This window comes from Hydra viridissima, unplaced genomic scaffold (genome assembly GCF_058129835.1).
Source record: "Hydra viridissima isolate aposymbiotic clone 2 unplaced genomic scaffold, HvirCarnegie_v1 scaffold_12, whole genome shotgun sequence".
Lineage (NCBI taxonomy): Eukaryota > Metazoa > Cnidaria > Hydrozoa > Anthoathecata > Hydridae > Hydra > Hydra viridissima.
The window spans coordinates 10984849-11001426 of NW_028324311.1; the positions used below are offsets into that span (position 1 = coordinate 10984849).

Genomic DNA, 16578 nt, shown 5'->3' on the forward strand with positions numbered 1-16578 from the left:
TACACAATTGAACGCACAAACATGTTGGTCATGATGTTGAGTAATCTAAATTTGTTTTAAAAAAAGTTTTTATTTAAAAATATTTTTGACAATAGATATTAAAAGACCCCAATGTCATTCCATACTAGGTCATTTCATACAATGTCATTACATAGGTAGAATGACGATTGGGGTCTTTTAAGATCTATGAGGGGAAAAATGAGACACTCAAGCATTTTTTGTTTACAAAAAAATAGCTTGCATACAAAGTTTTGAAAACTGAACTGAATAATTTTGCAGTGTTCTGATATCCTACTATAATTTTTCAAATGGTAAATATGCGAATGATAATATTTCATTTGATAGGGCTCCAAGACAACCAATAACCTTTTCTATTTTGCATGAAAGAAGGCAGATTATTTTTAAAGATAAGTGAGAAAGATTGGATGATATAGTTTTTTAAAATAAACTATAGAGTGATTTCAAAGAAAAGCAGATGCATAACGATTTTTCTTTTTAAAAGTTTGTTTAAAATACAATAAGATAAAAACTAAAAGAGATATTTTCTTATTTTATATATAAAATATATCAATATACACTCTGATAAATCAAAATTGAAGCAACAGCAATAAAAACCAAAACCAGTTTTTGAAAGTATATGAAAGATTGTTGCAACTTTCAGCTGGAACTGTTCTTTCTTAAAAGCTTTAACTTCTAATGAAGCTTTTTCGGAGCTTGACTAAAAGTCAGAGAAGGCAATTTTCTGCTAATACCTTAGTTTTGAGAGTCTGCCTCTGGTTTTCATCATAATTAACATCAAAGTTTTTCCCATAAAAAATATTTGCAACAGTATTTGAAAAACACATTTTTCACGGGTTTCATTGAAGGTTTTGGCTCTAGTGCTCAGTAATTTTTTTTTCTTTTTTTTTTTTTTTTTTGACTTTCCGCATCCAGAATGACGTTAGAGAAAAAACGCCGTTTAAAATCTTTTCAAAGTATTTCTGACGCAATTCTTAAAAATTATTAATCTACTAGCTACTTCTTTGCTGCTAATCATAAACCCATCCTTCATACCTATTATCTAGTACTTTGTTGCCTCACATACTGCTTTTCAATCTACTTCTGTGCATCTAAAATTTCACATTTTCTTCAACTAACATTAATTAACAAAATTATTAATACAACAGTTGGTTTGATTTTTAATGAATAACAGTTTACTGTGAAGAATGTTTAAGCCGTAGTATTTATCTTATCCAAATTAACCTAAGCTTGTGCTTATTGCATATCTTGAAGGAATTGAAATAGTCTTAAAATGTACATAAAATTTACTGCAACAATTCTTTAGTCATAAAATCAAAATCGCTCTCGCGCCACTCAAAACCCGCTTATTATTTCGAGCATGCTGGGAAAACATTCATTGACGTAGATCTGAGAAACTTGCACGCTGTACCTAGGGAAAGGAGACAGTGCTATATACAAACTTCTTCTTTAATAACAGCAATCGTTATGTCCCAACAGTGTAAGGGTTCATATAATTTACATTATTAGATTGTAAATCACTTTTTTTATAAAATAAAAAACTCTTTGAGTTGTTTTAATATCAATACTCGATATATTTTTATAATACCAGATTCTCCTTACCCACCACATGGAGGTGCCCAACCATCACCTGGACCCGGGTATGTCTATATTAGTGAATTTTCTTTAACTAAACAGTTATTATCCTAAGTAAATCACCAATACTATATTAAAGAACCTCAGGTCATACAAATAGAATGAAAATAATCACACAAAAAAATAAAAAAGAAATAGTTTATGAAGAAGTTTAAAAAAAAGATGAAAGCATTACTTATTAGTAAAGGACTTTTAACTTATTATCTTTAAGTCAGTCAGATTATTTCGTTAATGTAAACCTGGCTTATAAAAGAAAAGACTGTTGCATTTGCACTAGACTGAGTGAAACCTAATCAATCAAGGCACATTCTGTTTTTAGAAATTGAAAATATGCCAGTCTCTTAGAAATGTTGAAAAATACATCAGCAGAAGAAAGAAAAAAAAATCCAGAAAGTTATACTTATGAAATATATATAATGATTATATGTAAAAGTGATTGCTTAGGCTATCATTTTAAATTGAGAAAAAAAACTAGCTTCCTTTAATTGTGGAACATTGATAAGTGATAAGTTACTCTTAAATTTTAATTTGGAAAACTATCCTGATATCAATTATTAGTAATGTTAGTAGTATTAGCATTTTTATTAGAAAACACATCTCAGTCAACTTATTCTTTTGAAAATACTATAACTGACTGATATTTCTCAATCTGTAAAAGCCTGAAGACTTTAAAACCATTTTAACTTTTAAATTAGAAATGATCAATCAAATAAGTTTATAGAATTTTAAGCCCTAGGTGGCTTTCTGTCTTGATTATGCCAAACAATGGTTCTTTACCTAACTCTCAGTCTAATTTACACATTTTTGTCATTCTTTTTCTCTCTTTTTGATAGTTTTATTATAAAGCATTTCACATTCTTATGAGTTTTGGCTTTAGTGCTGGTTATGGACCACCAGGTGGATATGGTAATTATGGTCCTCCATCAGGACAAAATTATGGTAGGAAATATTTATGACTATTTTTTATAATTTTTTAATTTATTTATTGGCTCTAAGAAATTTATGAGCAGTAAAAAAAGCTGTAATTAAAATTTGCTGTTTTGAAACTGAATAATATATGGATGGCTCCATATTCTTTTGAAATGTAGAAAGTATGTTAAAATTGTTGTACTGATTGTAGTGATATTTTAAAATTGACTCATGATTGTTAAAGAAGAATTAGTATTTATGAATTGTTTGAATGTTTTTCAAAAAATTTTTGATTGTTTTTCAAAAAATTATTGTTTAATAGCTCAAAAGTATAAATTCAACAGATTTTTTTATGTTGAACAGCTAAAATTTAAGTTGTTAAATTTAAAAACTTCTGTTGCATATTATGATTTAATATGCAACAGTATGCAATAGGTTGCATATTGTACGCAATAAGAGTTTTTAAATTTAACAGCTTTAAAATATGAGTTATTGTAATAAATTTGAGCTTTTTTTTGAAAAAATATTTATTAATGTTTTTATTTTCTCCCTTAAGATAAACCAAATCTACAACAGCCGCCCTTCAATCAGCAATCATATCCACAAGCAGTAATGTTTTTTTGTTTTGTTTTGTTTTCTAAAATTTTATCAAACACGAAGGAGGTTATTGTTAATTCTAAAATTTAACCTTTTAAAGGCAAGATCAATCAAATTAATTTTACCCCTTGAAAAACAAATATATTAGACTGCCAAAAAAGTAATATTGATAAAGTTTTTGAACAAAAGAAAATAAGGATTTCTTAAAAAGGTTTTAAAAATTTAATAAGGTTTACTTTTTTTATTATATTTATTTATAATAAGATTTTAAAACTCTTAATATCTTTCTTAAGTAAAGAAATTTGTTTTAATATATAAATACACGCAGGTTATAATGTCAATCTTTATTGGTCAGTATTTTGAGTAAAAGTGCAACTTTACTACACATTTCTAATCTTTTTTTATATTTTTTATCACTAGTTTATATACTTGCAATAACCTAGTAAGGTTTGAAAAATTATATTAACTCAAAATTTATTGTTATTTTTAAAATAACATTTACTAGGTTGTTTAAACATGTTGAACAATTAAATTAATTGGTCTTGTCTGAATGAAAGGTTTTTATTAAGTTTTTGAAAAGAGCTAGTTAAGAACTTATAATAACTGTGATGTTAAGAAATGTGTAGTTTCAGGAGAAACCAGATTAGTAATAGAAGTTCAATCTTTATCAAATATCTTTTAAATTGCTAAATTTTTATTTTTTTATTTTTTTATTTTATTTTTTTATTTTATTTTTTTCTTTTGTAAATCAGATTATTCTAGTTAATTTAAAATTACAAGTAAAGCAACTCTGAAAACAAAAAGCTGAAAAACCCTATTACTTTTAAAAAATTTACTCAGATGATTTTCAAACTTTAACTTTAAAAAGAAAAACCCTGTCCAGCCTTCTATATTCATAAGAATTATATTCTTAGTGAAACAACTTCTTAGATAATTTTTGAATGTAGATTTAAGCACATAATTGTCATCAGGAAAATTAGTTTTCCAATCAGACAAATTTAGATAATACATTGTTTTTTGTTGTTTTTTAATTAAAAATTCAACTACAGAATGGTACTTAGGTATGAACATAACTGAAGCTCAAGGTTTGTTTATTGAAAACATAACAGTAGAATTACTATATTATGACATTTATAGTATATTTATTGTTATTTCTAGTATACAACAAAAGTTCTAACATTTTTATCAGTATAAAAATTACTAAAAAACTATTTCCCAACTTTTATGTATTTTTTTAGTGGAAGTTATTTCTGTTAGATGAGAGGCAATACAAAATAATACCTTTTAGGTTTATAATTTTAAATTGGCTACTTTTTTCTTTTGTTGTTAAAAACTTATTCTTTTAATTCACTCTATAAGCAAATAATTTGAAAGACTTAATGAGATCAAAAAATAAAATAATTTTAAATTGAAAAAAAAAACATTTCTATTCAAGTTTTTAACAGACAACTTTGCATGTATCACTACTAAATTGAGAGGGTTACTTGTTAGTTTTGTCATTAGATCATTCTAGTATATTCTTTCAAGTAATTGCAATTTTGAGTTAAAATGTTTTAAATTTTGTAATGAAAATTTAAATGTGTATATTGTAGGTTAACTACCAGCCTCCACCCCAGCAAGGTTATGGAGGAGGTGGTTACAGTTCTTCAACAGGAAATTATAACTCTTCAAGTGGAGGAGGAAATTACAATAGTTATTCACCAGATGATGCAGTAAGTGGGGATGGTTATAATTCTTATGGTAGTGGAGGAGGAGGCAGGGGTGGTGGTCGGGGTAACAACAGAGGATATAACAGTGGTTATAAGGATCACTCTGATGGTGATAGTAGTGGAAGTGGTGGTTATAACTCAAGAGGTGGAGGTAACAGGTAAGAAAATTTTCTCAATGTGATAAGGTTGCATTTTCTGCTGAATGGGTGGCATAGCAAAACACAATATTTTGGTTTTAATTCAAAAGTAAAACTTGAATCAAAAATAATGTGGAGTTTTCTTTTGTAAATGTTTAAATTAAATTTAAAATATTCTGTTAAAACTCTTTGATATCTCTGCTTGATAGATAATGTAGAAATATTTTTTATTAAGGCAAGGGGTATGAATTAAATATTTAAAGTATAGCGTATCAGGATTCTGGGTTACCTTAAGTGATAAATGAAAAAATGAACCTAGAGCAACATTTTTTTTTAAAAAACAATATATTTTATTTAACTTAATACTATTTAAAACATACTATTTAAAACCATTTTAACAGCAATATAAAGTTGCTATTAAAATGGATTAAGTATTAAGTGAAATAAAATGTTTTATAAAATTCTAATAAAATTCTTAATAAATTAAAAATTAACTTAATTGGCTGATTGCATTTTGAAAAAAAACAGCAGGAGTATTTTCTATGATCACATACTTCCATCTTTAAAGAACACTAAGAAAGTAAAATGCATTTTTGATCAAAATCTGTAAAAAGTACAAAAAGTGCTGCAGATATCCATATTTAGATACTTACAGTATCATATAAGCTACAAGTATTTTTTTAAAACAGAAGCAGACTATGTTTTGGAAATGAAATATTCAGTATTTCTTCATCCATTAATTTTTACCCTGATACGCATTAATTAAACTTAAACCACTAGTTTATTACTCTGATTTAACTCTTTCACTACTGCAGTTTCACTACCACAAAAAAACTTTTTGACGTGACCATTCTAAATTTTTTTTTAAAAAAAAAAACATAAGATGACAAATTTTTCAAATTTAATAGGAATTTAAGTAATAATCTCTTTGAAAACATAACAAACTATATATATATAAAGAAAGCTAAACAAAAGATCTTTTTAAATATATATAAAAGTTAAATACACAGCGTTTCATACTGAAAAATGCAAGGAGTTCAAAAATGTTTTTTTTATTGAAAGAAAAAAAATTAAATCAAAAACAAAATTCTTTTATATTTTAAGAATAAAATATTTTAAAAGACATTTCCAACAACTTACATAGACAATGGAATCTATCATAAGTAATAAAAAGTAGTTTTACTTTTCTTTTGAGAACAGAAAAAAGCTAAACCAGTTTTTTTGTAGAACTGAATTTTGAAAATTTAAAAAGAAAAAAATCAAATAGTTTGTAAAATGTGCTTTAAAAAAAAAAAAATCTGGAATAGTAAATCAAAAAACAATCTTTAGGATGCAAATGAGGTTCATTACTGCAGTCAAAACATAAAATTTGTGCGCTTTCTATCAACAGGAGTACTATAGACCACACAATTTCTATCAGTTTCAACATTTAATCAAATGTCTTGCGTTGTTGAATCTTTCTAAGACTGGATTTGAAACTTGTTGAACTCTTTTTAAAGGTGTAGAATTGTCAGGCATCATGGTAATACAAGAATTAACAAGTTCTTCAACAAGATTCTCCTTAAATTTTTTTAGAGTAATTCTTTTTGAATTATTTGGATGAGTTAACAAATATAATATGTAAGAGTTAGCTTGAGTTACTTCTATCAGCCAATTAAAAGTTCTTTTCCATCACTTAACTGTCTTTCTATCTAGATTACTGTAATATGAAACAAATTGGTCTAAACAATCACAACTATTCATTGATAAATTGTACCAGTGAATAATTTCTAGCATTTCCCTGACTCCTTTGTTACAAGAAGATACTGCAACAACATTTTTTGCAAACTTAGTAGAAACAGCTACAACTGGTTTTTTAGCTTTTTTTATCTTGCCATAGAACAAGTAGAATTCCAGATTCACTGCAATAATAATTTGTTTGTAGATTTCATTCTACAACCTTTTTGAAACTTGATATTATCTGGAAAATTCTTGCAATTTGGTTCCAGTGTGGTGAAATGATTTTGATGTTAGATATCAAAAAGTGTGTTGTGTAATATCTATCAGCAAAAATATGGTGACCTTTTCCAAGAGGTTTAAGTAATTATTCAAAGATATTTTGCAAATCATCAAAAAGATTTTGGATAAAATGCTTTTTGATAATTTGCAATAAGATTTTTCATAAATGGTTCAGTTTTTTCTTTTGTATGGCTTTCTTGAGGTGGAGCAACATGAAGCATTGCATGGTATATTGCTTCAAATCTATTTCTTGGAAACATAGCTATACCAAGGACTGCAATATATATCAGTTAGTAACCAATAGTCTTTAATTGAGGGTCTTTTATCTAATCCCATTGCAATCATGACACTGATAAACTTAACAAGATCATATTTATTATTGGGGGTCCAAGAAGAAAATATAAATTAACTTAAACATGGATTATTTATCTGCATTTTGTAAGAGGCAAAAGAATTAATAAATCCAACTGATTTATCTTGAATTTTGTCACTAAGAAGTTCTTTAAACCAGTCTAAAATAGTTAACTTTTCATGAAGATATGAATTGACTCCAGGTCTATTATAAGGACAAAATCGAAACGAATGTGTTGGCCTACCATTGTAATCTTCTCTAAGAAGTACCCATGAATCAAAATTGTCATAATTAGCATTAGCACAGCTTTAAATTTTTTTTTTCTTTTATTTATAGGAGCAACTTCTGTGAAAGAAGTCTTGTTGCCTTTGATAATCAAAGGGGATGAGACAGTTTCTTCCACAATTGAATATTCTAAACCTTTTAAGCTAAAACTGCTTTGAGATTTACTTTCTGATTCACAATGATCTTCATTAACTATTCAAGCATTATTTTAGAAGCTTCATTGACACTATGTTACTTTCAACAACTCCATTTTGATAGTGGTTTAAAAAATCATATCCTTTGTAATATAATATCTTGCTATAATTTATACAATATTTCTGTTTTTATTAATAATGCAGAGAATTAAGTACACTTTTTGAATAAATCAGTCTAATTCATCATAAATTGTACTAATGTTCAAAACATGATAATGAAACACATCAGAAATCTGCTACCAGCAGCTTGTGGTCAAAACAATTAAAAAACAAAAGCCGTTGTCAGTGGTTTGTGGTAGGGAAAGAGTTAAAAACACTACTATTTCAGGAAATATTTTTTCTTTCAAAGTCTTATAGAAGTTATGCTTTTGGTTTGTTAAATCTTGGTTATGAAATAATAATTATACAAAAAAAGAAAGCTGTTTAAAACTTTGAGATGTCAGCCATTTTCATATCTAACAGTTATAATTAAAATCCTGTATATATAAAAAAAAAGAGGTTTTTTGATTTTCTTAGTTATTCCGATTATCAATGCTGTCTAAAAATTAGGCAATTAATGGACTTTGGTATTTTATTTGTAGGGGATTTTTAATAAAGTCAAACAATTTAAACTAATATTTTGTGAAAATATAACATTAGAATTAGATGAACTTCTTTGTTTTTAATACAAAAGTTAAAAACAAATTTACTCTTCAAGTTTTTCTTTTCTTTTTCTTTTTTTCTTGTTTCGTAATGGGTATTTACAACTCATCTTTCAGTAAACTTAAAAATCATTTGACTTATAAATTACCCTATTATAAAGTTCCCCTCTGAGTTATTTTCACAAAATGTTTCTGTGTTTGGCCTGTGTATTTATACTGACTTGATGAGTTTTAGTGTCATGGGATATTGGTTATCCCAATGTAAATGCTGTAACGTAAACTTGTGTTTTTAACTCCATACAGTGGTTATGGTGGTCGAGGAGGTTCAAAAGGAGGTTCTAATTACGGTGGTAAGTTAAAAAGTGAGGTACATAATTCCTTTTATTAAAGCTTGCATAATGTCCAGTTATAATGGCTATCTTTGTGTAAAATGTTTAAAATTTTCCTTCAAAATCTAAAACTGCATTCATTTATCAATCAGCAAGGCAATCATGCTACTTCAAACACCCTTTTCTAATTAATAACAAAAAATTCCTGGCTCCAAAAAGTGTATTTCTAAGAATGCTATCCAAGCACTTGCATTGTTTTTCTAAATATATCAATTAACATTTAAAACAATCTCTTTGAGTTTAATTATTCTTGTGTTTCAGCTGAGTAAATTTTCAGGTCTCAATTTTAGAAATTATAAGTGAATGCTAATAGAAATTATGTGCTTCTATTAGTCTTTATTTAATGATAGTTACTATATATAGTTTTAGTAGAAAAGAAAGGAAAATGTTGAACTTTTAAATAATATGCAGTGATTGGTTACAGATTTATAAGAATCAGCGCTTACTTTTTTTTTTTCATTGAAAACACCTATTATATCTTTTAGCATCTACTAATTATAAATTTAAAAACAAAAGATAAAAATCTATTTTCAGCACCATCCTTTGATTGCTACGCTATCTAACAATTACAGATAAAAATTAAGTTTCAAGTTAGAGAAAGATTGGGAATTAATAGGAGAATTACTTTAAAAAATGACAGGTTATCTTTTGGTAAACCAGTGCAGAGTGGCTTTAGGCATTTTTCAGTGAATAAGTTTTTTCTTTATTTTGTTTACTGTATATAGCTCTATAATTATAAATTAAAATCTTGCTTATTAATACCCTGGTCCCTGAAAAGAAAAGTTAGTACAAAATTATTGCTTAATGAAATTACAATGCTTTAGAGTATTAGTCTATTATGAACTGGTTGAAGATTGTAATAAGAAAAAAAAAAAAAGATTTGAAGAGCATATTTTTAATTGGTTTTCAATACTTTTTGTATTTTACTTCTAAAACAAAGTAATAAAATGCTAGTTAAAAAAATTTTCATAGTGTCCTTTTTTGATCGCAAATTTAATTGACTGAATATTTATGCTATGAATTTGGACTTTCTGTAAAGGTATTGTCGATAACTCAATGTTGATGCGTTAATCTTACCTGTCATATAAGGTTTTATTTTATAGTGATTCTCTACTTGGTTTATAATATTTTTCATAATGGCAAAAAAATTAATTTATATCTAATATTTTCATTTTTGCTTTATTTTAGGTAGCAACCAAGTTAAAGATGGTAAGTAGAAATATCTTAGGAGTCTTTTTTTACATTTCAGTTTTTTAATTATCTCTTAAGGTTAATTATTTGTTAATTATTAGTTAAAAAGACAAGCTTTATATCACAAATATTGTATATTAAACAGTTAAATTGTATTGATTGCTTGGTCACATGGAAATTATAAAATTATTTAGGCTTACTTAAATATGTAAAGCTTATAAAATATTAAGCTTTACACAGTTTTAAGGTAAAGTAAGAATTAAATAGGCTTCTTTTAAAGTGCACAATCTAGTTGTATAATATTTTCTGAAATTGAACTCTACAGCCTTTAAGCAAATTTAAAGACCAAATTTTACGGAATTGGTGCAAGGTCTCTGAAAATAGGAGATTTTTGTTTCTTTAGCATTATTATACATTTATTGAGTTGTAACTTGAAGACATCATTCATTGAGTTGTAACTTGCAGTTTGCACAGTGTGATAGGAGTACTTTATGAATAAGTTTTTTTGCTTGTTTCAAACAGCCATTTTATTTTCAATGTAGCAACCCATCTAATGGGAAAAGAATGGGATGTAATCTTAGTTTTAATGGGAAAAGAATGGGATGTAATCTTAGTTTTAATGGGAAAAGAATGGGATGTAATCTTAGTTTTAATGGGAAAAGAATGGGATGAAATCTTAGTTTTAACTGTGTTATCTCAAGAAAATTCATTCTCTGATATTTTTTCATGGTAAAGAATCTTGTGATGTACTGTTTGTCAGAGAGACTTTTATGTTTATTTATGGAGATAGAAGGAGTTGCACTATGACTAATACTGATATATGACATGATATAGTTTTTTTTTCTTCCTTATTCTGCTTTTTAAGGGGAACTAACAATACACTTTTGCTACTTATCTTTTAGGTAAACAGATAAATTACATCTATGATGCATTTGAAACTTTTGGAAAAGGTTTCAACAGCATCATAGATGTAATTTTCCTGTTTGTTTACATTTATATTGGTCAACTATAGAAAAACAATTTCTAAAAGCTTTCTTTTAATTAAGTTTGTGGCGATGAAGCAATCAGATACAGGTATAGATGCTTGTTAGCAGCATTTTTGATTAAAATCTTAAACCAATGCTGAATTTTATATTGGGGTTCCACATTAGTCTAATTTATCTAAGTCTTCTATGAACCTAGTTTTGAAAAAAAATAGTTTTCCAATCTTCAGCCTGCATTAGGTAAATTCTTAAGTGAATGCTAATAGAAACTATAAGCTTCTTTTAGTCTATATTTGGTTTTAAAGATTGCTATGTGTTATAATTTGTCAAAACTTAAATTGATATAAAAATGTTGCTTATCTAGGAATGATTATCCAGGATGACACTGTGTTTGTGGCAGGTTTGCCCCCAGCAGCAACTGTTGAAGAAATAGCAGATTTCTTTGGAAAAATTGGAATAATTAAGGTAACAGATTTTTTTATTTTTTCTGTTGCTAAATAAACATGCAACTATTGCTTTTACTTTTTTTTCTGTTTCAGACTGACAAACGCACCAGAGAACCAAAAATTTGGATTTATAAGCATCGTGATGGAACTGGAAAGGTAATAAAACTCCCATTATTTATAATTTTATAGTTTTACTGATTTTTTTTTTTTTTTTTTTTTTCAATATTCTGCATTTAATTTTTGTAGGGTGAGTGTACAGTGACATATGAAGATGCCGAAGCAAGTCAAGCAGCGGTTGATTGGTTTAATGGCAAACAGTTTGGTTCAAATTCTATTAAAGTATCTATTGCTCAACGAAAAGCTCCAGAAGAAGGATTTGGCGGTAGAGGTCGGGGACGCGGTGGGGGACGCGGTGGTGGTTCCAGAGGGCGCGGTGATGGAGGTAATTTATTATTGTTTTCATGTTCATTTTGTAAACTTTTTTTTTTTGTACTACTTTTCTAATTTTTTCTCTCCAGGGTTTAGTCGTGGGGGTGATCGTGGTGGAAGAGGTGGTGGCGGTGGTGGTAGAGGTAAATATTGATTTATCTTTATCGACTTTTCTATTTGACTAATAACTTTTGTTCTTACAATTTTTTTTTTTTTAAGTCTGATAAATAATAAACTTTTCTTAACATAAAAATGTGAAATGTAATTTTAAATATAGGTGAAAGCCGAGAAGGTGATTGGAACTGTCCCAAGTAAGTTTTTTTTCAGGTTTTTACTTTTTTGTAAGAAAACCTTTGTTTCTCTTCTAATTTCTTATTCGTCGAGATTCGTCTCTCTAGATGTGATAATTCAAATTTTGCTCGACGAAGCGAATGTAATAGATGTGGAGAAAGCAAACCAGGAGGTGGTGGTGGTGGTGATGGCGGCGGTGGTGGTGGTGGAGGAGGTATTTTTTATCATTAACAACTTCATTTCTGATTAACTTAAGAAAATTGTGCCAGATGCTTTTCATTACAAAGACACTAGAAATAAATGTTGAGGACCTTTTAGGTTATGGTGGTGGTGGTCGTGGAGGAGGACATGACAGGTTATAACTTCTTAACACTTCTTAATATTTCATCATTTCTGTGTTCACTACGTTTAGTTATTGACTTTAAAACTTTTACTGTTTTAGGAATGATAGATCAGATCGTAGACCGCGTCCTTATTAAATACTTTTCAAAACGATAGGCTAGCTACTGATATGCTATTAAACGTTTTGGCACTTGTAAATATGGATTCGCCTTATTTTTTATGGACATGGGTTAACTGTTGTTATATATTATAAGACGCCATCTTTTAACGTAAGAGATATATTGACGTGGTAAAATACTATATTTTAACAACTTGAAAAAATTGTTAGTGTTGCAGATGCACTTAACTAAAGTAACAACCGAAAATTCCACTGAAGCCATATTTAATGATTTTCTTAAGGCGTGGCTTCCCAATAATAGTTGCGCTGTGAAATCAGCCATATGTTACTGATTCTTCGCTGTCATTATTTTGGCTATTTGTATAAATTTTATTTTATTGCAAAGAAATCTGTCACTAGATAGTTTTGTTTTCTCAGCCACGGAAGTTTGTCGGAAATATTTTAACACTTTTTGTATAATTCCTATCTACCGAAAAAGTTCGAAATTAAAGTTTAAATAAGAAGTGCTTTGAAGTCATGGATATTTTATCCATAGCTTCAAAGTTCTTTCTCTATCTTTGAAGTTATGCAGTTTCCGCTATCAAAAGCTTCATCGTCAGTCAATAGTCTTTTGGAGGACTTAAATCATTTGCTGACGCTTTTTATCAGCGGTTAATCTTGAGGTGGTCTAGAAAAACTATAAAATGTTTCTGCAACTCCTATCGGAATTAGATGCTTCTTTGAAAATCCTTTTTTGTTGTTGTTGTTTCTGTTGATGTCTTAGGATCAATCTTTAAACTGTTCTATATTCAGCAACTTACAACCCTTGGCCCTACACAAAGCTTCATCGTCGCGTTAGATTACACTGGTCAACACGTTTTGCTGCAGGAAATAAAAAAAATAAAGTGTTTACAAACTTTCTACATGACTGCATTGTACACGAATTCAGTTGTTGCTTTTTTTTAGCCTTTAGTCGTTAATTAATCGAAAAGGACTTATTTTTCTAACACAACAAAACTTACTATGCTTATTTCAATCATTTTTTACACTTTTAATTGGACGCTTAGACAGACACCGAACATTTTTACAAGTACTTGACATCATCTCCAGGATCTTGCTTTGAGTTACTTTTTTTGAAGCTCATATCCACAAAGAAAATTCTTTAGGTCTTTTTTTTATCTGAAACTAATTTGCTTTTCAATAGGATTCCTTTTGTAATTGACCAATAACTCGCTGCTCAGGACAATATGGAAAATCTGCATACATGAATACTAATTTAGCTGAAAGTCTTACGAGTTACAATGCACTTTTCAAACCACCGTAGCAGATTTCTTGCCATAGAAATAACTAAGGAGCAAATTTCTCTATTTGAACCTAAACTTGCTAATGGCATCTCCAAAAAAACCTGATAAAAATATTGTTGAAAACTGAGAAAAGTCTTTTTTGCAATAGATTTCATCTTTTTCAGTTATGCTCAAATTTTTTGAACAACGAATTGCTCAAAATTCTCCATAAAAAGATCGATTTGAGTTTTCTTTTTTATGATGTGCTTTATATTCTTCAGATTTTCCTATTAAAGCTCGGCTGCATTTAAATTTTTTTAAGGAGCAAATGATCTTGCTTTAAATTTCTCTTTAAATCCTTTTTTTTTTTTTTTTTTTTTTTTTTTCACAACTGTCCTTTAGTTTATCAGTTAGTTCATCAGTTTATTTAATTGTATTGGTGTTTTACTCATGCCATCAGTTTATTTCGTTGTATTGGTGTTTTACTCATGCCATCAGTTTATTTCATTGTATTGGTGTTTTACTCATGCCATCAGTTTATCAGCCCAAAATGAGTAAACAATTGAATCGGAAAAAGGTTTTGGAAATTTTTCTTCAAAATCTAACCTCACATTTAAAAATTGAAAAATTGTTAAAAGCCGCTAAATCTTTAGTTGAAAACATATTGAGCAGATACAAGGAAACTCAAACTATCGAGAGAAAAAAGGGGCGATAGAAGAAAGAAAGGTTTTGTTGACAAAAATAAAGTGAATTCAATCATCCGGTCAATTACAAGAAATCCATGCCAACCCCAAAGAGATCTCGCCAAAAAGTTCGAATGCTGTCGTTCCCTTGTCAGAAAAGCACTCAAGAGCACTCAAGGGTTTGAAGGTTTACACCAAGAAAAAAATTCCGAAGCGGGTGGAGAATTAAAAGTGATTCGTCGCGCAAGGGAGCTCATCAAACTTTTCAACCGAAACGTTCTGCAAATAGAGTTTCTCGCTGTTCCCCAGCCATCAATATTATTATTAGTCAAAAGGTATCTATGTCAGCAAAATGTTTAAGTATATTCTCTGTTGAGAAACGTCTTTTGCCATTTATTAACAAACAGAGCAAGGCAGTTATCTTTGGCTGGATTTAGCAACAATCCACAACTCCAAGAAGACAAAGGAGAGATGTAATCAAAATGGCATTGAAATCGTCCCGAAAAATGCGAATCCTCCAAATTGACCTGATCAGAGTGTTATCGAGAGTTACCAGGCACTTGTAAAAGGAATTTTATTGAAAAGCACCGAATCAGCGAAAGATGAATGAGAGTTTAAGCAAAAATGGTCAGCAGCATCGAAAAAGGTCACTAAAAGCAAGATCCAGGCCATGATGGCACCTACTCTCAAAAAAAATTCAATTACTTTCTAAGCGACCTTTGAAATCTGTAAAAAGCTGATTAAAAACTAACACTTGTCCGAAAATGAGAATAATTATTCTGAAAAGTACCGGAAAAACCTTTTGGTGGGAACAATATACACACCTTCCTGATATGAAAAATCCAAAAATTGAAATCTTTTATGACCGTCCGAGAAAAAAATTCACTTTGAAGTTTTCGGGATTGTCCAAAAAGTTGAAAAATGCTGGAAATGTAACATTTTTTATGTTTGTAATAAAAAAACATAAAAATAAGTCAGGAATTATATGTTGACTGCTTTGAGAATCATAATATAACAATTTTTGCTTTTCTGAACATTTTATTCTCAATAAATACAAGGTTATTTTTTCTTATGTAATCAAAAATTTCTTCACAGCACTTTCCACAAATTAAATTGAAAAAACAAACAGTGTATTCCTTAAATTTTAATCAGAATTTTAAATTCAATGATGATTTTGTTGAAAAATTTCAACAGGTTTTCAAGAGGAGCCAATGCTTTCACAAGTTCTTGCTGTTGAAATCAACAAGACAATTTTGTAGAAAATATTCTGGATGGTTCTTTGGCCTCTTGTATCTTTCCCAATGTGTTCTGAAGTTGTGATGCAATGCCTCTGTGGCCTGCTCACTGTACTTGCCAAGAGATTCCTTCCTGTAATCAATGAATTCCTTGACATGAAAGAAAACGGCGTGGACTTTAGGGGTCACACTTGCCTTTGGCAAAGAAAGGAAGGAATATTTGAACTGTATGATTTTTTCAGCATAGTTACTCTGCAACTGATTTCCAAATCAAGAGGACACAACTACATCAAACTTTCTGAGTGTATTAATCCATGGAAAAACTTGGAATACTGAGTCTTCTTCAGCAAGTCTTTGAAGAAGATCAACATGTTTCAAAAGTTTTCGGCACTCATTGCCAGCAAACTGGCCTCCATAAAATGGCTGAAGCTTGCTGTGAAGTGCTTTTGGCCATTCATCAGCTTTATCCCAGGTTTCTTTCAGTTTTTTAAACAAATGGTTCACCACACCAAGTAAGAGATGAAGTTTCATGGGTGGGATCTTGTCAAGAACAAAAGTAGAGTCATGCACATCTAAGAGTGGATCATGAACAACATTTTGAAACTGCTTGGCCTTTTTGTGGTCCAGACCTGAATCTTGAAATGCAGCAAAGCACTTTCTTATTGGGCCAAAATTGCGACGTTTTCCACATTGTGACAAGTTACGGTGATCCGCATCACACCAAGTACATGGAT

At 29.1% G+C, this 16578-nt stretch overlaps 1 protein-coding gene across 3 annotated transcripts; it reads left to right on the plus strand.

The window, feature by feature from the left end:
• Positions 1 to 644: 644 nt before the first annotated feature.
• On the plus strand, positions 645 to 13064 carry LOC145193768 (RNA-binding protein cabeza-like). Of its 3 annotated transcripts, none has more exons than XM_090068621.1 (15): positions 645 to 1498; positions 1610 to 1658; positions 2531 to 2592; positions 3119 to 3171; positions 4752 to 5026; positions 8779 to 8837; positions 10053 to 10073; positions 11403 to 11503; positions 11578 to 11640; positions 11731 to 11926; positions 12003 to 12056; positions 12191 to 12224; positions 12312 to 12418; positions 12523 to 12559; positions 12647 to 13064. In XM_090068621.1, the coding sequence occupies exons 1-15, from the start codon at positions 1486 to 1488 to the stop codon at positions 12681 to 12683; spliced, it is 1161 nt and encodes a 386-aa protein (XP_089924747.1). In that variant the 5' UTR covers positions 645 to 1485; the 3' UTR covers positions 12684 to 13064. The 3 variants fall into 3 exon arrangements, with proteins under 3 accessions (XP_089924747.1, XP_089924748.1, XP_089924749.1); XM_090068622.1 differs by having other exon boundaries at positions 8779 to 8825; XM_090068623.1 differs by lacking the exon at positions 8779 to 8837 and having other exon boundaries at positions 1386 to 1498; positions 12312 to 12419; positions 12521 to 12559.
• The last annotated feature ends 3514 nt before the right edge of the window (positions 13065 to 16578 follow it).